The sequence below is a fragment of the Diabrotica virgifera genome, chromosome 7, assembly GCF_917563875.1.
Source record: "Diabrotica virgifera virgifera chromosome 7, PGI_DIABVI_V3a".
Lineage (NCBI taxonomy): Eukaryota > Metazoa > Arthropoda > Insecta > Coleoptera > Chrysomelidae > Diabrotica > Diabrotica virgifera.
In genome coordinates, this window is record NC_065449.1 from 103744522 (window position 1) to 103769909 (window position 25388).

Here is a 25388-nt window from a genome sequence, read left to right on the forward strand (position 1 = left end):
CGCGTTCCAAGATTGCGGCTCTAATTTTGAATATTTTGTCGAGATATTTGGCACACATATTCGTAATATAATAAAGAATGGCGGTACAGAGCCCAATTTCAGAAATATGTTAGTATGTGGAAATTTATTTATAACTAAATAAAATATTGAAAAAAGGAGCCTGTACCGCCATTAAGAAAGACAAAAAAATACACTTTCTTCAAATAAACTTTTTTATCCCGTGCCTAAATTTTGTGTCACTGACTTGGTAACATTTCGCGCCTATGTGTATAAAAATTATTGTTTTTGATAGTATAAACGTCAGTGTCGAATTACCGACGCACTGTTGCCTCAATTTTGAAAGTTCGCAGAACTTTCGCAATCTTGGACCGCGTTTGTTGCTACCTGTTGATCGCTACTGTGTGCTCTTAAGGGTTTTTCTTCACTTTTTCGTTATAGTTTAGTTGTCGGTGTTAACTTTAACTAAGTATACATCGAGAGCAATTAGGCAGTGTGAATTATTATTACCAGATTTTAACATTAGCTGGGTCTATTACTTTTGTGGCGTGTGTAACACAAAATGGAAATACATCCACATGCATAGTTTCAAAAGTTATGAATCACCCCTCGTATTCACGATGTTTAAGCTTTTATAAATCTGTATCTTTATCACATATTTTGAATGGGCTTTTTTTTATAAAAAATATACCATTTTTGGTTTTTTATTTTATTTGATTACCCATTTAATTGACCTGGTTTTGCCAAGGTGTAAACATTTGAAAAATTTATTCAGGTGAAATTTTTGATAACGTGATTAAAAATGAATCGTACTTTAATTTCTGAGTTGGACCGTATAAGAATTATCGATTTAGTTGAAGAAGGCCATTCACAGCGGTTCGTGGCGGAAAGAGTGGGTGTTTCTCAGAGTGATGTCTCACGGATATGAAATAGGTTCCTGGAGACAAACTCGATACGGAATAGAGCTCGGTCTGATAGACCCCGAGTTACCAATGATCGACAGAATAGATATATAAGAATTTCCATCTGTAGAAATTCTTCTATGTCTGTACCAGCCCTCCAAAGAGAATTCAGGCATGCTACGGGAGTCAGAGTATAGTTGGCTACAATAAGAAGCAGAATTTTAGACTCAGGTTTGAGGAGTCGTCGACCAATAAGAATTCCTCAGCTACAACCTAGACATGTTTTTGACCGCCTCTGGTGGGCTCAAGAATACATACAGCTCCCCCAACAGTTTTGGAATTTTATGCTTTTTTCGGACGAGACCAGAATCTGTTTAAATAGTGATAACCGGCGAATTCGTGTGTGGCTAGTTGTGCAGCTCTTGTTGGCTCTCGCCACACACGAATTCGCCGGTTGTCACTATTTAAACAGATTCTGGTCTCGTCTGAAAACAGCACAAAATTCCAAAACTGTTGGGGGAGCTGTATGTATTCTTGAGCCCACCAGAGGCGGTCAAAAACATGTCTAGGTTGTAGCTGAGGAAGTCTTATTGGTCGACGACTCCTCAAACCTGAGTCTAAAATTCTTCTTCTTGTTGTAGACAACGATACTCTGACTCCTGTAGCATGCCTGAATTCTCTTTGGAGGGCTGGTACAGACATAGAAGAATTTCTACAGATGGAAATTCTGATATATCTATTCTGTCGATCATTGGTAACTCGGGGTCTACCAGACCGAGCTCTATTCCGTATCGAGTTTGTCTCCAGGAACCTATCCCATATCCGTGAGGCATCACTCTGAGAAACACCCACTCTTTCCTCCACGAACCGCTGTGAATGGCCTTCTTCAACTAAATCGATATTTCTTATATGGTCTAACTCAAAAATTAAAGTACGATTCATTTTTAATCACGTTTTCAAAAATTTCACCAGAATAAATTTTTCAAGTGTTTACACCTTGGCAAAACCAGGTCAATTAAATGGGTATTCAAATAAAATAAAAACCAAAAAAGGTATATTTTTTATAAAAAAGGTCCATTAAATATGTGATAAAGATACGGATTTATAAAAGCGTAATAGTGACTACGAGAGGTGATGCATAACTTTTGAAACTATGTGTAGATGACGATAGGAATATACCACCAGATCGTTGAAGGAAAGAAAGTCAGTATAAAAATTATAAAAATAAATAATAAAAATCAAAACGTCAATAATAAGGTAAGCGAAATATCTATTGAAAAAAATTATTATTCAATCATTATTCGCCAAAGTTGTCATATTTCGCCGCTACGGGCGCTGGCATAGTTTCGTGTATCTTCAACTTGGTCACGCACGGAGCCCATACAAGCTCTACTCGAATACTGGCAAACAGATTGGAAGTAAAACTCTACATAGTTGATAGATAGTTTTCCTATTTTTGTTGATTTCCACAAAGCATTTGACATAGCGGAAGCAGTCGCTATCTTAAAAGCACTATCAGAATGCAGAGTAGACCACAGGTATGCGAATATTATTCGAAATAAACAGCGAGGCATAAGTTAGGGATATAAAAAATTATGCTCATTTCCATAAGTAGTTGATTTTTTCGTGAACAGATTAACGGATTCCGCTAATTTTTTTTATTGTTTTATATTTTTCGTTAGTATTGATGCAGTTGTTTACTTTAGTATTGATGCAAAGGTTTACTTAAAATTATTTTTTGTACTTATACCGGGTGGAAGAAAAGAAATGTTTTTTTAATGTTTGAGACCTTCTTCGTGGAAGCATTTTCCGTGAAATAAGATCCTTTGTAATGTGAAAGTTTAAATTTAGCGTTTTTAGATATATTTATTTTAAATGTTTCATATTTGTTGCCAAAAATTAAAATAGAAATTTCATGTTATGGGTTTTAAACATTAGGCTCTAACAATAGGAAATCCATAGCGACCAGTCGCACAACGTTTATTTAGCAGCGTTATAGAAACTATAAAGAAACTACATATAAACTATAGAAATTAGATTTTGAAAAAGCATTCGACCGGGTGCAGCACAGGACCTTGATAGGAAGATTGAACGACATCGGAGTCGACAAAAGAGATCTTAACATTATAGAAGCTCTTTATTGGAATCATTTACAGCAATCATAAAGACACATAGTAACACGTCAAGGCCAATTGAAAGACAACGAGGTGTCAGACAGGATTGTGTGCTAACAACGATACTTTTTAACGTCTATTGTGAGGTAATATTTGCGAACGCTTTATCGCACTCTTCAGAAGGAATCAGGATAAACTGTCAATGAGTAAATATCATCCGCTATGCAGATGCACTCAACGAAAAAGGTACGTAATACCAATAAAAATGTTAATTCAGACAACAAACGCAATACTTAAAATTTGTCCAATTCTTGGTTTTATTGGAACAACAAAGCGATGTTCATCAATTCATTATTTTCGTTAGTTGAGCCAATGTATTAGGTTTATTGAATGGATAAACATTCATTATGTATACCATAATATCACTTTATCAATATTACGAATCTGTTTTGAATCAGTGCGCTGGAATACGTGTTACACTCCCCCCCACCCTCAATAACTTATTTAGTTTTAGCACATAAGCAAAACGCTCGGACAGGTCGATTTTTAAAATAATCAAAGTATATTATAACACAAATGTTTCGAACTTTACACGATCCCTCTTTAGGTGACAGGCATAACTTTTATTTTTTTAAATGGGAAAGTACATCATGTGACAGCTCATTTAAAAGCGTTTGAAATAGTGATTCCAAAAATATATAACACTTTAATCCTTTTTGAGAGCGCAGGTGCAAAATTTCGATCGAATTCCTTTTAAACACATTCATTTTTTTTGGAATCCTGAGAAAGCTAATAAGTATTTTTGAAAAATTTAAACGCAGAATAAAAGATTACATTATTACTGAGGGCTGAAAGTCCCTTAGAATAAACAAAAAGTTTCTTTTGAATGGTATATTTGAAATTAAAAATCATACTAAATTTTACTTCAGACCCTCGATAATACTGTAATATTTTATTCTGCGTTTAAATTTTCAAAAATACTAATTAGTTTTCTCAGGATTCGAAAAAAATTTAAAAGGGAATTCGACCGAAATTTCACGATAATAGACACACGAAAACTTTCTTCTACTACGGACTACACTTGGAAACGAAATGAAATTATTATTCGGCACTTCGGCAGAGGTAACAGCATTGTTTAACACAGAATTATTTTTTAAACAATGGTAACACAGAGAAGCTAGGGGTATCACGATAAGGAAATGCCGTTACATTTCAAATGGTCAAGCAAAACATTTAATGTCTCAACAACTACGTTTATTGTCACCATGAACCCATTGATTGTGGTTATTAAACGCAGTAGTAGATTGATTAATGCATTCGTTGTCACAACAATCAGTTTACATCTATACAATAATCATATATTACTCTATATTAACAACATTTGTACATTGTTTTAATGAAATCTGTACATTGTCACGATAAACCAAGGTAATCGCTTGTCATCTACGAAATCAAGAAAGTGAGTTGCTGCCAGAATTAACATTATTTATTAAATATACGAAACTAAGTTATTGGCTGAATAAATTTAGTGTTATTGATTAATGTACTCTAGTTATTTTCACAATTATTATTCAATCATTGTGACAATAACGAAATACATTCGTCAATGTCTAAAAGTTCGTTGAAACAAAAAATTAAATTGTTGTTACAACGAAATACTATTCAATAATCACTGTTAATCAATATTACGAACTAAATTTTTTGAGTTTGACCTGTTTTAATGACTGATTCGAACCATAGTCTTCAGATACTGTTAAATAGGGATACTGAGAGTTGAGAAAAAATGGAGATGAAGATCAATACTGCGAAAACCAAAGTTATGAAAATATCAAGAAACAAAAATTTAACCCTTCCAATATGTGTGAACCACCAACAGTTGTAATACGTAAACCAATACAAATATATTGGCTACTGGTTCAATAATCAACTTGATTATAAACAAGAAGTAAGAGCGAGAATAGAGGTAGCGCGACAAGGCTTTATCAAAACGAAAATCTTATTTTGTAACAGTAGCATCAATATCAGCCTTAGATGCCGTTCTCTGCATTGCTATGTATGTCCAATACTTTTGTATAGATGTTACAGTTCAAGTTGATTATCCAGTTGGAGTTGACTCCAACTAGTTGGAGTCGACTCTAACGGCTGGTTTCAGTAAAAGTTGATTATAAATATAAAATGAAGATTTATATTCAACATTTACTAGTAAAAGTAGACTCCAACTAGGAAAAGTATACTCTTCCCAATGCCATTTAGTAAAAGTTGATTCTGATTCACACAAACAGCCGATTCTAGAAATTAAATGTTACTGAATATGTTCAAATTAGTCTAGGCTGTATCGTCGCCCCCGTTAGGTAAATTACTCCGATTCGAATTTTTTACACAAACTTACGCAAAAAGAGGTCCTTATAACAAATCTGCTGGGTGCCAGGCAGTACCTTGATCGATAAATTGTTTAAACAATTTTTTAAGACAAATTCACAAAAATAATTTTTTCACTTCGAACAATTTTTTTTTAGATCATTTGGGTTAGTCTGAGCAAAAAGTATTTTGTGATTTTTCTCTAAAATTGATTGTTGTCGAGTTATACGCGATTTAAAATTTGAAAAATGCGAAAATAGCCATTTTCAAGGCTTAATAACTCGGTTAAAATCCATTATTATGAAAGTCAGAAAGTGACCAAATAAGTTTATAGCCCCCTCTACAAGATCCAGCAGAAATTTTTGTCACTATGTATTTTATTACTAAGCTTTATCTTTAATTATTAACAATGAGCGCTAAGTGCGTATTAGGCGGCCGTCAATGGTGAGTGCTAAAGAGATGCACCATTCCGGCCGTCCAATGGTTAATCTCACTCGCACTCACATTGACGGCCGCCTCAATACACGCTTAGCGCTCATTGTTGATAATTAAAAATAATATCTTATTAATGAAATAATGACAAAAATTTCTTCAGGATCTTACAGAGTATATTTTTTTTAGTTTTTGACTTTCATAATATATAATATCGTATGGCATTTTTGCCTTTCGGACAGTTCCGGCGCCAATTACATCTTTAACCCTGTTTTAAGTAACTAGTGCCGATGTACACTAGCCCAGGGGGACCGATGGCTTAACGTGCTCTCCGAGGCACGGTGAGACGGCTCGTGTCATTATTGGAAATAAAAATGGTTTGTCTTTGGCAGGACCGCAAATAATGATATGTACCACCAGTGGTACATGTACCACAGATTGAGAACCGCTGCTTTACATAATATGAGATAGAGTAGATAAAAATTATTTTTGTGAATTTGGTTAACAAAAATTGGTTAAACAATTTTTCGACCGCGGTACCGAGTGACACCCTGTGTATTTGTTATAAGTAAAGCTCGGATTATATGCAAAATGCCTTTTTTTGCCTATTTTGCCTATTATAATTGTTTTTGCACTTTTTGCCTTTTTTCGTAAATTCCGCCTATTTGTGCCTTTTTTAAAATTTCATGGTACTACCCATGATATTATTCTATTACTAAACCATTCTATAATAAAATTTTGGGTCAATAATAAAATATCAATGGTTTGTTTATATAACAGATTTCTAGGAAAATGTACCTGATCGAGACTTGAGGGTTAACTATTTGGAAATCCCTAAGCTTTATTAGTTTATTATCAATTGTACAGTCGGTTACTGTATCAGAGTTTAGTCACAAATTGCTATATCTTAGTTTAGTTTTGTTGCGTATACCGAAAAGCAAAGAACACGTTTTAAAACGTTTTAGACATTTGTGTGAAAAGATGACATTTAAATTAAGGCTATGGATCGCACCTTATTCGGAACTTTCTCTAGAAGGAGATGGAGCATTTTGTAAACCATGCGGCAAATCGGTAAGTTTTATTTTTTCTCTTATTTTTCTCGTCCCACAACATAACTAAATTCTAAAGCGGTTTTAGAATTCTAATTATTTTTTTAAATTCTCAGATTTCAAGTAGAAAAAAGTACTTTATTGACCAGCATTGTGGAACCCCACTTCATAAACGTAATTTGGAAAAATTAAATTCCTCTAAGTTAGCCCAAATATCTCTGCGCGATAGTTTAAGCAGTTCAAAAAAAAGGAGGAAGACGCATTTAAATTTGATTTATGCCAGATGATGATTGCATCCAACATTCCTCTATATAAAGTTAATAACCCTAGTTTTAAATGCTTTTTCGAAAAATATCTTAATAAATCCTTACCGGACGAGAGTACATTGAGAAAACATACTGTGGAAAAATGTTATGTGGAATGTATTTCAAAAATTAAGCGGGAGTTAGAGGGCAATTTTTTGTATATTATCGTGGATGAAACGACAGATGTATGCGGCAGGTATATAGCTAATTTAATGATTGGAATTTTGAACGAAACCTTTGCGAGAAAACCTTATTTAGTTGCCATTAAAGAATTGGAAAAAACAAACAATTTAACAATAAGTCGATTTATACAAGATAGTTTAACAAACCTCTTTTTACCCAACCCTATACCAGTGAATAAAATAGTTTTAATGCTTTCAGATGCTGCGGCATATATGTTAAAAGCTGCTGTTAATTTAAAGATTTTTTATCCTAATTTAATTCATTGCACTTGTGTAGCCCAAGGGGTAAATAGAATTGCTGAAGAAATAAGAAATCTGTTTCCGTTGGTAAATAATTTTATAAATTTTATGAAAAAAGTTTTTGTAAAGATTCCGTTGAGGGTGCAAATATATAAAGAAAGACTTCCCGGTGTTCCTTTGCCACCTAAACCAGTAATTACAAGGTGGAGAACCTGGCTCGAAGCAGTTTTTTTTACTTTGAACACTGCAATGAAATAGAATTAGTATGACAGAATTTGATGATGATATTTCCGAAGCCATTCGACAAGCAAAAAAAATATTAAAAAATCCCAAATTGAAACAGGAACTCGCTTATATCAATGACAATTATAAATTAATAGTTACCACAATTACCTTATTAGAAAAACAAGAGATAAATCTATGTGAGTCAGTAAAATTAATAGATAATTTAAAGACGAAAATTAAATCGGCACCTGGAAGTAACGGTCAATTAATTTAAAAAAAAAATGAAATATGTTTTCGACAAGAATAAAGGTTTTTCGTTTTTGTCTAATGTTGCTAAAGTTTTGAATGGGACATTTTCCGAGGAATTACAAATTATGCCAGATTTATTATCCGCTCTGAAATATGCTCCAATTACATCTGTCGATGTCGAACGTTCGTTTTCAATGTACAAATTAATTTTAAGTGATCGAAGACATAGTTTTAAAACCGAAAATATTGAAAAACATTTAGTTGTTTCTATTAATGATAAAATTTTAAGTGGTTACAATGTTTAATTATTAATTAACAGTTATTTAGTTACTAGTTTATTTATACTAATGTTATGATTATGATGTGTAAATATACCTGCCTTAAGTTAATATTACGTTAATTCACTTTGTACAATAAATAATAAGTTATATTCCTTTATTGCCTATATTTTGCCTAAATGTTAATATTCCTGCCTTTTTTAATAAAAATCTTTGCCTATATAGGCGCCTTTTTCTTCAATTTTTGTTGCCTATAAATCCGAGCTGTAGTTATAAGGATTGTTATACGGATGTATTTCTTTGAGTAAGTTTGTGCAAAATATCGAATCAGAATAATTTACCTAACGGGGGCGACGTTATGTGACGTTCCGCCCCTTATAGAATCAATTATTGATGGGAAGATATTATTTAATTATCGAAAATATTATTTAATTATTTTCAGAATTATTTTCTTTCAATGTTTATTAAAATACAACTAAAACCCATCACAGAATTTTAAAATGCTTGCTGACGTCACATTTAAACGTGGCAACATTGGTTTCCCCACTTTGACAGCTAGGGATTTTGAGAATTGCCACGAGGTTCTTGGGCCGTTGAACTGAACACGCCATTGTGCTTTGAGGAGTGGTTTTAAGTAGATGCGGGGTTATTGAACTAAGATTTACTTATAATTCTAAGTTCCAAAGTTATTAAATAGTTATATTGTAGTCATCCAGGATCAGTGAACAGTGAATTTGAAGAATTGTACCGCATAATGGAGTTCCACCCCGGTAAATAAAAAACAATTATTAATTTTATTCAGCCATGTTGAATGTCCTTGACTAATTTGCTAATTAAATTTTATGTAGGCTATTTTCATGGTTCGATCAAACTCATCTTGAGAAAACTGTGTATTCTTTGTGGATTTTGCTTTTACTTGGAAAATAGAGCTCATTTAAATTAATTTTTTTTATACTCCTTTCAAGTTCAGACCTCCTATCTTTTGAAAGATGATCAAATAAGTATCCATTGCATAGTCATACTATTTCAGCCTAATATAATATGTCTGTATACCTGTATATTAATGAACTATTATTTCACAGTAATTATATCTTGTATTCAAACCGAAAATTACATGTGTTATTTGACCAAGGTCATCCGATAACAACTTGATAAAGAGTCGAACTGTCTAGTCATTCAAGTTTTTGGACTTAATGACCTATTTCTTCTTATTCCCATTGGAATAAAAACACCTCCTCGTATTTCTTGCTTCTTTTTTTTGACATTGGTAGATTGGTAGTAACACCATACTGTGTTTTTTAGCATCTACTATGAAATATTAAAAAAACAAAAAAAAACACCTAACACCACCAGGGACAGACCACTCCTCGAGCAACGATCACTGGACAACCAGCCTGGATCATTTCCAGTTGTTCTTCCTTTAAGTACCTCCAGCTGTTTCCACCAGCCTTCCTGTACCTCCAGCAGGACCGCTGCAAGCGAAAGTTAGCACCACTGGGTGCTCATTACATCAGCCAGACGATTGTGTAAAAGGGGTTTGTTTGGGGACATTTGATGCGTTTTTAGTAAAGACAGACTGTTTTTGTGATATTCAGGACATTTTTTTTTATAGTTTAATTGCACACAAATTTTCCCTGCTTCATATTTTTATAGTATTTTTTTTTGAACATAATATTTAATTGATAGCGTTCCCCATACTGCATAATCCCTAAGGTAAAGATCTCTGAGCTCAGATATTTTCCCCTACAAAAGTTGTTGGTACTCTTATTTTGATTATTTTTATGCTGGTTTTCCTTTCTATATAACAATTTAACATTATTTTAGTCTACTTTAAATTAAATTCTTCAAATTAACTTCAACTATTAGTCAAAATTTCAATCGTTCACATTATTTAACTTTAAATTAAATTCATATAAACTTCTGGGCTCTATTCCTTCAGAATAGAGTTTGGTTTCACTTGTCATTATTATAATCTACGAGTTAGAAAAAGGATCTGTTGTATCCAACCGTAGGATTATTTAGTAGATAAAGGCTTGTGCCTGTCCAACTCACATTGAGTTATTTATATATTATTTATAATATCAGGTAGTATTTATAGTAGTGTATATTTTCCCCTACAAAAATTGTTGGTACTCTTAGTTTGATTATATTTATGCTGGTTTCTATTTCTATATAACTATTTAAATTTATTTCATTATTTTAGTCTACTTTAAATTAAATTCTTCAAATTAACTTCAAATATTATTAAAAATTTCAATTATTAACTTTATTTAACTTTAACTTATTAAATTCATATACACTTCTGGGCTCTATTCCCTCAGAATAGAGTTTGGTTTCACTTGTTGAGTCATTATTGTAAACTACGAGTTATAAAAAGGATCTGTTATATCCAACCGTAGATTTATTTATTAGGTAAAGGCTTGTGCCTGTCTAACTCACCTTGAGTTACTTATATATTATTTACCGTATCAGGTAATATTTAATTAAGGTGTACGTATTATAAACGTACAATTGTTATTAGGTGAAGGTTGTTATTACTAACCAGGTGTAAGTTGTACTTCCTGTATTAGAGGTACCCTTATTCAGATTTTCTAACCTTATTAAGATTATTCTTAGATTATATTTGTAAGGTAATTCTGTAACTGACTTTCACTAGTATAATTTTTTTGTCATGTTAGAGTCACATACTAGTTACTTGTCTTAACTCGGAGATTGTGTAAATCTAGTAGTTACATTCAATAAATATACATTTATTGTGATTTTTTTTTCTTATTACTCCTTTATAATAACATATTTTATAACTTAATAATCTTTAATAACATTTAACATACTTGTACTACAAATTTAATATACTCACAGCAGCGTAGAATACCTGGAAGAGGGTTAATCTAGTTAGCCTTCTTCTGGCGCCCAAAAATTTATTCTATTTTCATTATATTATTATATTTACTCTATCTATTTTGTGAACATTGTCTTAATATCTTCTTTTCTAGCCATCATTGTCATTTCCTTTAATTTATTGTCCAGCCAGAAATAGCCGTGCAAATTGGCCGAATCCTTCCTTGAGTGTCAAGTGGCCATTCTCTTGCATATTGAGCTAGCTATTTAAGTTACATCTATCTATTCATAATTTTCATCTTCAGTCCTATATCAATTCTATACTCTTCGTCTTGGCATCTTTCCATACAAGTACTACTGCAAAGTAGTATTTTTAGACTTCAGCTTCTTCAACGCAGAAGCCACATTGTTGTTCCTTTGGCTACATTAAGTAGATCTTGTTTTTCCTTCGTCTGTTGGAGTTTATCACTCTCTGTGCATTCACTCCAACAGAAAATCTTTTTCTTTCTGTTACAGTTACAGGCTATACTAATAAGTAATTGAAACGGTCAAAACAAAGAAACGCACACTCATCAAAAATGCACTTGAGATTCTCGTATAATCAACATTTACTGAATCGATCCAGGAAGAGTCAACTCCAACTAGTAAAAGTTGATTTAAATTTTTAAAATCAACTTTTACTGCTCGTTTCAGTTGGAGTCAACTCTAACTGAGAATCAACTTGAACTGTAAAATAGACACTCAACATAACGATGATGAATATAAGTTAGACGCCTTTGAACTCTGGCTTTATAGAAGAATCTTGAAAATACCTTGGTCAACCCACACCCCCAACGAAAATGTTCCGAAAAGAATAGGTACAGATAGGGAGCTGCTAAAGATTGTCAAAGTTAGAAAAGTTAGCTACCTGGGAAACATAATGAGAAACGAAAGGTACCACCTCGCGCAACTATCATCCAGGGCAAGATTGAAGAAAACGGGGTTCCGGTCGCATCTAAACATTCCGTATATCTATTTGGCACCTAGGACTTTTCTATTGGCCCTTTGCAGCATGCGGCCATATTTCAATCAATAGGCGGCGAGGTGCCAAATCCGTATACGGAATGTTATTCAGTGCGAAATTAATATACGGAATGTTAAATATTCGTAGACCGAAAAAGACAACTTTCTATTAGAGTCAATTAAAAGGAAATTGATTAAAATACTTGTTAATGTATTATTAAATAAAAATAAAACAATTATAGTATTTGGAAAGTAATTTGGTGCGAAATTCATATGCAGAATGTTAAATATTCGTAGACTAAAAAGACGACTTTTTATTAAAGTGAGTTAAAGAAGACTGATTTTAAAATATTTTGTTAATGTATTATTAAAGAAAAATAAAACAATAATTATTACCTATTTGGAATGTTAAAGGAGTTAAAAGGTTAAAAAGGCGTCACAATCATTCATCTAACATCACAGCAAACCAACTAAATGCAACTAAATTTCTCATAAATATTAATTTTCAAAAAATTTTTAACTGTTTGTATTAATTCTGTAAATATATTTTGTTTTATTTCCTATTGCATTGTTGTATTTCTCTTTAATTCTTTAATAATACATTAACAAATATTTAAAAACCAGTCTTATTTTAATTGAATGATAAAAAGTCGTCTTTTTGATCTACGATTATTTAACATTCCGTATATGAATTTCGCACCAAATAACATTCTATACACTATAATTGTTTTATTCTTATTTAATAATGCATTAACAAGTACTTTAATCAATTTCCTTTTAATTGACTCTAATAAAAAGTTGTCTTTTTCGGTCTACGAATATTTAACATTCCGTATATTAATTTCGCACCATATAATAATGCAAATAATACAAAAGCTGCACTCTTGGTACATTTATTATTTTTTTACGGCGTACGGATTTTTGGTATAACGATGTCCCCCTCCCCCCACCGAGGTAGGTTTTTAGGGGGTTTTGAATCTTTTTTGAAATCCCAAAATTGACATTCTCAGCAAAATTTAGCACGTTCATATCGTTTTTAGAACCGGAAATAAATAGAAGGCTTGTGCTGGCAAATAAAGCCTATTTCGCGATGGGCCACATATTCAAATCGCGAGACGTACACCGGAAAACAAAACTCCGGGTATATAAAACAATAATCAGGCCCATAGTAAGTTATGGCTGCGAAACATGGGTGGTGACACAGAAATCTGCCAATGCATTAGATGTGTTTGAAAGAAAAGTATTACGTAGGATACTGGGCAAAATAAGTGAAAATAACAACTGGCGAATTAGGTATAATAGAGAAATATACGAGCAATATAGCGAACCAACTCTAGCACAACACACTAAACTGCAGAGATTACGGTGGGCAGGGCACGTGGTCCGCATGCATGAGAATAGAATCCCCAGAAAATTGCTGAATGCAAGAATGCAGGGAAGAAGACCTGTTGGAAGACCTAAAAAGAGATGGGAAGACGAAGTCGATGAGGATGCCAGGAACTTCCTGGGAACGCGTTCATGGAAAAGAACAGCGGTAAATCGAAATGATTGGAGAAGCTTATTGAAGGAGGCCAAGGCTCGATTTGGGCTGTAGTGCCATTGGATGGATGGATATCGTTTTTAGAGGTCGGGTTTTAAAGACCGGACTACACTTAGTTTACTGTCTGAATTAACAAAAAATTTCAAACCTAGTAAAAAAATTGCAATTATGTATTACATTCCCCTGTTTTTTAAATAATTCAGTTACATGTAGGAATAGCCGTTAATATTTATATGATTCAGATAGTTATGACCTCATAGTGTTGTTACTAACGATGTAAAAATCAATTCACAGTTCAGCCAAAAAGAGAGAAAAACTTACGCTACTAACAAAACCATCTCTAAGGTCAAAGTTACCTGAAAAAGAAACAAAACAAAGTTAACAAACAAATAAACGAATAAAAATCAGTGGTAACACGTTCCTTATTAAAACAAACTGAGACTTGAAAAAAACAGCGCAAGAAACACATGTCAAATTACCGCCAGCTGATTTACATTGGAATTCGAAGACAGTAATTTGGCAAATTCAAGTTTCATGTTAAGTATATAGTTATCATTTTGTTTTAATAAGGACAGGTGGATTTTTTATGTTCTACCGATGTGTGTTAGTATTACGACGGTAATATCTTTTCATTTTAGATATAATTAACATCGATTTTTCGAAGACACGATAAAAAAAGTTTTTAGTAAGTTTTGATTATTTTTAAGATAATAATAATAACGATGACGTTGTTCTGAAGCTATTTCCTTGTGGCATTTTTATAATTACGTATTTTTTATGGGAAATAAGCCACAATTTTACTAAAAAATGAATTTATTAACGTTTCGAAGCCCAAATCGGGTTTCGTTGTCAAAATACAAAATACTATTAAAATAAAACAAACATGTTGTTGCTAAGTAAAAAAATTCTTCTAATAATTTATTTAATCTGACTCATTTATATTGGCAATTCAGACGTATATTATACATTTTAAAGTAGAAGACTTTAAAATGATATCGCCAATATTTATGAGTTGCGTTCCTGGGACGACTTTACTAAAAGATAGTTCATTCGATTACATGAAATCAATCCCAACTCAAGAATATCCGTCGCAAAAAAAAATCATAGCATGTGATCTGTCTTTAAAAAGACAACCAAATGCAACGATGACAGTAAAATTCTCGGGTTAGAGATTCCATAGTAAATCACGAGGGAAATAAATAAAAAATAAATAAAAAAAAAAACGTTAATAAATTCATTTTTTAGTAAAATTGTGGCTTATTTCCCATAAAAAATACGTAATAATAACGATGACTATACACTTATTTTAACGTTCTTAGTAAACTGAGTACAGATACCGAATTATCTATTGTTTAATTGATTTCAGGTTGATTTCAAGTATAAAGCCCGAATTTTAAATTATTGGCTGGCTTCGGGGTGGTTTCAACCCTATAGTGGTTGATTTGTTCAGTTTTTCGAAAAAAATATAGAGCGGCATATGTTTTTGTACTAAAACTAAGTATAGATTCCGAATTTTCAATTCCTGACTGGTGATGGTTTTAACCCTGTAGGCTTTGATTTGTCCAGTTTTTCCGAAAACTATATAGGCCTGGATCCCGCGTACCAAAAAAAAAGATGATCAATAGCAAGCTGAAAATTTGTTAATAGCTTAACGAGTTGGACAAACTGATGTACGAGAACACTGGAACATGGGATTCATTAAACTCTCATGTAAAAATTAGACTGCTATTACTAACCAACATGATTCCTGTCATTTGACATGTTCTTCGTGTTCCCACTCATTAAAATGCCCAGTTGGTGATAAACACATGGAACGAGAAAATACATGGAACGTTTTCGTAGTCTGACGTTCCAAATTTTTAACCTGTTCCACAATTAAAACTTCCCCTGTTCTAGTGTTCCCATTCCCATACATCAAAGTTTGTCCGACTAGACACCGTTAAGCTATTAACAAATTTTCAGCTTGCTATTAATCAACTTTTTTTGGTACGCGAGATCCAGGTCTAATAGTGCGACACATTTTTCTGTGATAAAATTAGATATAGATTCAGAATTTTCTAATATTGACTGAGTTCGACATGATTTCAACCCTATAGGTATACGTGTTGATTAAATAAAACTAAATTAAATTAAAATTAAATAAAATTACATAAAATTAAAAAAATAACATTTCAAAAAATTAAATAAAATTACAAAAAACTAAATAAAATTTAATAAAGTTAAATACAAATACAGAAAATTAAATTGATAAAATTTTTAAAAAATTATGCATGTTTTATGTTTTATTGATTATCGAAAAGCATTTGACTGCTTTAACATCAAAAGATGATCGAAATTCTAAGAACAACTGGAATTGACGAACAAGACCTGCGACTTATCTCTGAACTATATTGGCACCAAACAGCAACAATTGAAATAGAGCACACAACATCCGAAGATACACAAATCCGACGAGGAATGCGACAGGGAATCTGTATTCGGAGTCTATATTCAGATAAGCATTAGACGAGTTCCAAGTTGGAATCAAGATTAACGGAACCAGCATAGACAACATCAGGTACGTCCATGATACAGTCCTAATAGCAAGCAATGCACAAGAACTACAAAATATATTAAATGAGGTAGGTATAAAGTAACAACAAAGTATTATATTTTTGATAGAGTAGGGAGTAGGTTTATTGAATTTTTTGCGACTTTGCAATGTCGTCCTAATGAATTAGTTTACTATTTGTCATTTTATAACGCTGTTCTTTATTTTTACATAATACAAGTATGCACTTCATTGTTTTGAAATCACCTGCCGCAATATCAAATATATCAGTATATTTATTTTTCTTAATTAATTCTGCTTCGACTACAGATTTTTTTCTCTTAATTTTTGCAGTGGAAGGGAAGTGATACCTTTTTTCAATTTGATGTGGTAATTATTCTGAGCCGAAAAATATTCAGGTTCAGATATCATTTCACAAAGCACACACTTCAAACCGAACGTAATAAAAATAAACAAGCCAAGCATATACTTCTTAATATGAACTACAAACTAATTTGCGGAGCAGCAGAGTACAGATTCAGACCTATCCAAATGAGTCAAAACAAAAGTCTGTATCTCAATTATAATTGGAAATAAACACGTTGCGCAATATGATATTCAAACTTCAAACTGTTTGAAGAAGTTTGATTTCAAGTCAAACCTAAAGATATCGAAATCAAAAAAATACTTTTTTACAAAAAGGTATCTTGGTTGGTTTTCAACTCAAGTCAAGTTTGTTGACTAAAATCAAACTAGTTTGACTTGATGCATCTCTACCTATATTTCTATATAAATATGCAATCTTAAGATTTGATTGCAGTAATAAAATAGCTGGTAAATAACTTTTCCTTGTTTTCTCCTAATTTGCCCAGAGCACTATTGCGGTCGTTCGTTCAGAACGTACGAGTAAAAAATCATGAACTGAGTAATGAATAACGCTCGTGTCTGGAGATTTCAATATTCATTGGTTCCGTCTCTGCGCGGGGAATTAGTGAAATAATCAAAGAATCAAAGAGTTGTCAGAGCCGGACGATGAGACGGCCTCTGGCGATGCCATTCATTCTCGTCAGAATTGCCGGCTACCGGTGTTTGGTGTTCGGTGTTGCCTCATTACCGGTGAAATACGATCCGCGGCTTTAATAACACCTCATGTTGAAAATAATTGGTCGGGTACACAAAACGCTTGTTTCTGTTTAGGTGGTCCTTTCGACTGCACTTGATGCTCATAAACAAATTCACTAGAACTGTTTTTAGGTCTTTTTTCTTCTTACTTTCTCATCTGACAAAAATTATAGAGTGGGTAATTAAAACGTTTGTTGGATAGTGAGGGAAAGGGAGAACACACTGATTGTTATATTTGATTAGATCTTGTGCAGGGAAAAATTGAGGAATTTCTATCGATTACGTGATCCCATAGAATAACTACAATCAAAACCAGAAAATTGTAATATCTCGGAAAGATTCAAGAAAAAAAAAGCATATGGAGACGCAGAATATCGTGGCTGCGCAACCTGAGAGAATGGCACGCGCACGGATGTACATCAAATGAACTTTTCAGAGCTGCCGTCTCTATATCCGAATAGCTATGATGATTGCCGACTTCCGAAGCGGAGATGGCACTTAAGAAGACAGAATAACTAAAGTCTTCTTCCTACCACTTTCGTAGGCGTCTGCATCTTGAAAAGTCGGCTTAAACTTCAATCGAAATTGTCTAACTGCCCTTGATGCTCATTAGACCAGGGCGCATCTGTAAAAATATTAGTACATTTGGACGTTGAGAGGTGACTCAAATTTTTTTGCAGAAATTGCTTGAAAATAACTTAAATAATAATATTTGAGTTATCCTCCCTCTCAAAAAGGTCCGGAACATTGTTTAAATAATCAAAATGTCAAAAAATGGAGGAAAAATTCGAATCGTTTTTTGATTATAACTTTAAAGGTATTCATTTCCGATAAAAGTTGTACTGACAAAAAAGTTGCATAATTAAATTTCATATAATATAGAATTGGTTACAAATTTAAAAAATAGTCACCCTTGTTGCAAAATAGCAATAATTGCGAAAAAAACCATACAAAAACAAGTATTCGCATTTTACGTCTTTCAACCATTTATGCTACACTTAGGACCTTCATATGTCACCCAGAAAAACTTTATGATACAGTAAAACAATACAGTAAATTTTATTAAGATCGGTTCAACAGATTTTGCAAAATAAATTTTGCAATCCAGCTTTCGCAAAAAAAATTCATTTTTTCAAAATGTTACAGGACTGAAAATAAAGCAGATAGCAGGTTGACATTTTTGAAGTTATACTTCTTTACCGGCGATATGAGGGTGAATTTTTATATGTTAAAACCTATGATCCCGGCGCATGCGCATTATAACTTTGTTCTGATTGGATGTTCAAATGACATGTCAAAAATTATTCAATATGGCGGCTGTGGTACAGCTGTAGTTTGATTATTTATGGTTGTTGCGTTTTAAAATTTGTGTGAAAAGAAACAACAAACAAAAGTTAGTTACTAGTTATACTGCCTTTTTAAATAGTTTTCATATACCTATATTTTTGGACTTTTGGACTATTTTAGACAAGGAAAACTCATTCTAATTTGGTAAGTAGTTTTTATTATAATCATATTGTAATTATACATTTGGATTAGGTTGAAATACAGTAGAGCGTCGATTATCCGAACTAATTGGGGGACATAGGTGTTCGTAAAACCGATTTGTTCGGATAATCGAACTACAATATATTGATACATATTTATAGTCATACATATTTATCCACAAGTGAATAAAAGCCATATTTATATACAGTAGAACGTCAATAATCCGGATTAATTGGGACCGGACCCCATCCGGATTATCAAATTATCCGGATTATCGAAATTACCTCAAAAAAGGCCAGTATACACATTAAATTACAACAAACGTTTTAAAATTTTATGTTTTCTCTTGTACAGTAAAGTGTCTAGAGGTGAAATTAATCAAAACATTTTTTTATGTTTAAACACTGTATTGTAATTAATTTATAATAGCAGCATGTGTACAGTAAAAACATCAGACACTATTTGGGCTTTTAAACAAATATGTAAAATATTTTTGAACTGCGGTAGAGGTTCGTTTTTCGCAGCGAAGTTCTTAATTTATTTTAAAAGAATCAGATATTTTTGATATATACAAATCCGGATTATTGACGGTCCGGATTTTTGACGTCCGGATTATCGACGTTCTACTGTACCTACATATTTATTTATATCTTGATAATGACAACTAGCAACTAAACAAAAAAGTGCAGTCTTTGCAACAACATAATTATTTTTGGATACAATGTTGAAGAAAATTGAAGATATTTTAAGCGTCAATTGCTAACGCTTGCTCGGTATTCGAGTGCGGGACGCGGGAGTCGATAGTTCGAATAAGCGGTCGTTCGGTTGATCGACGTTCGGATAATCGACGCTCTACTGTACATTTATTTTCTCAAGAATGGGGATTTTAGAGAGAAATCCCAAATTAGGTCCGATTTTTATTTTTAAATTATGATTTTTTGGCGTAGATTTATTTATCTAGTAGGTATGTAATGCTTTGATTTACATACTTAATTTGATTACCAACAAAAGTTCTACCAATCTTCATCCAATATATTGTTTTCTTACTGTTTTGTTATATTTTAATATTTTCCTCCACAAAATTTAAACTACATAATTTAATTATATTTAAAACAACTGTCAAACAATAAAACGTTCAGTTACCCTATTTTTCCACATGACAAATAATGTGGAATTGGACGAGTGAGTCTAGGCTTCGATTACGAATCAAAGCGCCCCGAAAGTCACGGGTTCGATTCCCGATGCAAGTTTTTATTTTTTTATTTTTTTTATGCATTTTATGATTGTAAGTATATTTGTTATATAATTTTTTTTTCTTCAGAAAATGCGTATTTAAAATTTTTGCCAACAATTATTATCGTTCAGAAATCATTTTTTCTTTGTGGCATTTTTCAATGTGTTTGTGTGCGTTTTATTCTTTTATTTTTTTAAATTTTTGGTATTGTCTTAAAAATCACATAATATGTAGTAGAAGTATAACTTCTTACGTGCGTACAAAGTACACACACATTCTTTTTTTATGCATATAGAAGTGCACCGTACCTTTCATTTGCAATTTGCAAAATTAAAATCGATTAACTACCACGGCGTCAGGAATTTTTTTAAACAAACATTAATTATTAGTGCTACGCACAGGACAGCGGATAGTTTGCTCTGATTGGGCATTCCAATGGCCTTTGATAATAATTGATACATTTTAATTTTTCTTACATTTCGATATAAAAATAAATAAATTTGTTTATTGCAAAATAAAAACACATACTCTATCCTTTGAAATAACACTTTTTTTAGCAAAAACTTTCTTTGTTCATATATTTTAACTTAGAGAATAAAAGTTTATTATTTTTAAACATATGCAATTGTTTAAACAATATTTTACAAACAATAATAAAATTAGTTTTTGTGGAATTAAAATATTAAAATACAACAAAATATAGAGTAAGAAAATAATATATTAGATAAAGATTGGAAGAAATTTTGGTGGAAAACAACTTGTGTGAATCGAACACCGCTATCCTGCGCGTAGCACCAAAAATTAATGTTCATTTAAAAAATTTCCTGACGCCGTGGTAATTAATCGATTTTAATTTTACAAATTGCAAATGAAAGGTACAGTATACTTCTATAAGCAAAAAAAATTCAACTTGCTATCTGCTATATTTTCAGCCCTGCAACATTTTTAAAAAATGATTTCTTTTTGCGAAAGCTGGATTGCAAAATTTATTTTGCAAAATCTACTACACCGATCTTAATGAAATTTACAGTGTTGTTTTACTATATCATAAACTTTTTCTGGGTAAAATATAAAGGTCCTAAGTTTAGCATAAATGGTTGAAAAACGTAAAATGCGAATACTTGTTTTTGTATGGTTTTTTTCGCAATTATTGCTATTTTGCAACAAGGGTGACTATTTTTTAAATTTTTAATCAATTCTATATTGTAGGAAATTTAATTACGCAACTTTTATGTCAGTAAAACTTTTCTCAGAAATGAATAGTTTTAAAGTTATAATCAAAAAACCAATAAAAAAATCGAATTTTTCCTTCATATTTTGACATTTTGATTATTTAAACAATGTTCCGGACCATTTTGAGTGGGAGGATAACTCAAATATTATTATTTGAGTTATTGATAAGCAATTTCTGCAAAAAAATTTGAGTCACCTCTCAACGTTCATCTCAAAACAGATGCGCCCTGGACTACATAAACAAATTCACTAGAACTGTTTTAGGTCTTTTTTCTTTTTACATACATAGTGTTCAGGTCTCATGCTATATTATCTCGCCACCGGAGTCGAGGGCGTCCGCGAGGTTTCCTTCCAGTTGGGACTTCCTCCCACACCAGTCTTACTGTTCTTTGGTCAGAATGTCTTCTGAGGTGTCCCGCCCATTGGAGTCTTCTGGACTTTATTTCTTTTATGATGTTGGTGTCTGGGTAAAGTTCTTCGAGCTCTTTGTTAGTTTTTATCCCATATTGTCCTGATGCTTCATCCAGCACAGGCCCAAAGATCTTCCTTAGGATTTTTCTTTCACAAACACGTAGTCTCTCTTCGTTTGCCTTTGTTATCGTCCACGTTTCGCTTCCATACAACACAACGGGTCGCATGATTGTTTTATACACTTGTATCTTCGTACGTCTTGTTAGTTGTTTCGATTTTATAAGGTTTTGGAGAGTTTTTGGTATCTTCAATAAGAAACAAACTGCATTGCTACAGGATGAACATGGTAAAGTAATATTTGAAGTAGAGGACAAACTTAAAGAATGGGAAAATTACGTCACGAACCTATTCGAAGACGATAGGAGTAGTTCACCTCACGATATTACTAACTGCGACGGACCCCTAATAATACGCTCTGAGGTTATAAAAGCCATACAATCATTAAAAGATGGCAGAGCGACTGGTCCTGATGAAATTCCAACTGAAATATACAAGCTTATAAATGATAGCAATGTTTTAGAGGCTATAACTTCGTTTTTCAATACCATTTATACCAGCGGACAACTACCTAATGGTTGGTCTAATTCACTGTTTATAGCTCTACCTAAGAAGAGAACAGCAAAAACCTGTGCTGATTATAGAAACATCAGTTTGTTAAACCACTTATTGAAAATTTTTCTGAAGGTAATACATGGTCGTACCTATAATAAATGCGAGGAATACCTGGATGACACACAATTTGGTTTCCGTAACGGGTTTGGAACGAGAGAGGCACTGTTTGGAATGAACGTACTTGCTCAAATATGTCGAGATATATCTGTAGACATATACTGTTGTTTTATTGACTTGGATAAAAGCTCTAGAAGCTCTAAAATACATTGGCTTGGACGGCAGAGATGTTCGAATAATTGCAAATTTATATTGGAATCAAACAACATCAGTTTTAGTAGATGGTGTGGAATCACAGGCTCTTAATATTAAAAGAGGAGTACGGCAGGGATGCCTCTTGTCACCCCTGCGCTTTTCAACGTTTACTCCGAAAGAATTTTCAGAAAAGCACTTTCTGAAAAACAAGAAGGAATACTTGTGAACGGTGAAGTCATCAATAATTTGCGATATGCGGAAGATACAGTACTCCTAGCTTCTAGTCAAGAAGATCTGCAAACACTACTTGATCGTGTCGTTGAGAGTTGTAGGGAGGCAGGTCTGGATCTGAACATACGGAAAACCAAAATACTCGTAATAAGTAAACAGCAGCATATAAAACCGTCTATATATGTAAATAATACCAAACTTGAGCAAGTTGATAAAATCGTTTACCTTGGACAGCAATTAAATTGTAACGCAGAAAGTCACGGCGAAATTAGATCTAGGATAGAGCAGGCTAGAGCCGCTTTTAGAAGGATGTCCAAGGTGTTATGTAACAGAGACCTAAAATTGGCATTGAGGATCCGCCTACTTCGCTGCTACGTGTTCTCGGTCTTACTTTATGGTGTCGAGTCCTGGACTGTGAATAAAATCGATCTAAATCGCCTTGAGGCTTTCGAAATGTGGTGCTATAGAAGAATTTTAAAAGTTTCCTAGGTGGAAAAGATTCGAAACTCCACAATACTAGAACGTCTCAGCAAGACTACTGAGATCATAAAAAAGCATCAAGCAGAGAAAGCTGGAGTATTTCGGACATGTACTGAGAGGTCCCAAATATACGTTGCTAGAAAATATCATGCAAGGAAAAATAGCAGGCAAACGTAGTCCAGGACGAAGAAGAACCTAATGGTTGAAGAAATTGCGAGATTGGTATGGTGTTGATACAATCATGCTATTTAGGGTGGCAGTGAATAAAATTAAGATAGATATGATGGTAACCAACGTTCTGAAAGGGCATGGTGCATGAAGAAGAATGGCAAAAAGACATATGTTGCCGACCTGTATCCTATTGTTTATTTCTTGTGATCCTTAATCGTTGTTCCAAGATACTTATATTCTCTAGCGCGCTCAAAGTTAAAGTCATCGATGGTGACGTTCTGAATATTAGAGTGGGTAATAAAAAACGTTTGTTGAATAGTGAGGGAAAGGAAGAAAAAACTGACTGTAACATTTGATTAGATCTTGTGATTGGAATAATTGAGGAATTGTTATCAATTACGTGATCCCATAGAATAACTACAATCAAAACCAGAAAATTGGAATATATCGGACATATTACACAGATAGAATAACTAAGAAGATAGAATAACTAAAGTCTACTTCCTACGACCATGTCTGATTCTTCGGGCTCAGTGATGATCTTCAGTTATTGAAACACCAATAGCACTTAGATAGTTTATAGCGGTAGACACCAGGGTAGTTACCCCAAGAGAACGTTGTGGTACTGATATGTGGCTTGTACGCGAATTAGTTGAAGACTCTATAATGAAGCTACATGTTGAATGAATTTAAAGGCACATCTGGCCTGGTTCAGTTGATTTTAATGAATGATTCCAAAATGTATATTCTTTCTCAGCGGTGGCACCAGTATTGGTGTCAGGTCACGCGCTGAGTTTGTTTACAAAATATTGAGAACAAAGAAATATATTCGATCATCAAATTAAATATGCAATTGCCAGAATTATTGTTTACAAATTGCAATTCGTGAACTAAATTAGAGACCCGCACATGTAATTATACAATAACAAATTGGTTCATGTGATATACGGGGTGATAAAATTATTCTGTTAAATATCGGATATGGATAATGAATGTTTGATATTTGACATACTGCCCGGGCGAAATAAATCATAACGAGACGTCAGCACAACAACGCTTACAATGATAATGATAAAGTATTTATAACATAATAGATTCATGTAATGTGTAATGTAAAGACACTAGTCTTTGAACAAATTATCAATACTCCAACTGCAACACCTCAGGTAATAATATCAAAATTAAATCTGAATCAGAATTTAAATCAACAACATTCAAGTCAAAGTTCCGATTAGGTAAAGGTAAATGAAAAGGTATTAAGTGGGATATATGTTTCAATGTGTTAAGTATTGTATTATAATTGTATTCTCTTATTATTATTATCAAATTGTATTGTTAGTTATTTCATAGGCGTCTGCCTTTTTAAAAGTCAGCTTAAACTTCAATCGAACATCGAAATTATCTGACTGTAGTTGATGCTCATAAACAAATTCACTATTCAAATTCATCTGACAGAGATTATTAGAGTGGGTAATTAAAACGTTTGTTGGATAGTGAGGGAAGAAAAGAAAAAACTTATTGAAATATATTTGATTTGTTATATCTTGTACACAACTTTTATATGAGACAAAAATTGTGTATCCATATTAAATATGAGATATTATACGTTTTTATAATAGTACTATTTGGTTGAGGAATTGGTATCGATTACAAACGTGATCTCAGTAGAATAAGTAATTTTTCCTTTCTACTATATTCAGAGGCATCTGCCCCTTTAAACGTCGGTTTTAACTTAACATAAATTGTCTGGCCACCTTTTCGCGGGTATTTTATTACTCTTCATCCATTTGATAATCGGTCTCAATATATCAAAATGTAGCAACATTATCGGCATTATTTTTTGTAATTTAGTG

The 25388-nt window shown here is 32.8% G+C and overlaps 1 protein-coding gene across 1 annotated transcript in view; it reads right to left on the minus strand.

Annotated features, from left to right (window-relative positions):
* Positions 1 to 14028: 14028 nt before the first annotated feature.
* LOC114328338 (uncharacterized) overlaps positions 14029 to 25388 on the minus strand; it is a 336316-nt gene continuing 324956 nt past the window's right edge. The window contains exon 6 of the mRNA XM_050656916.1: positions 14029 to 14067. Coding sequence (XP_050512873.1) covers positions 14029 to 14067 — 39 coding nt within the window. The remainder of the gene's footprint in view (positions 14068 to 25388) is intronic.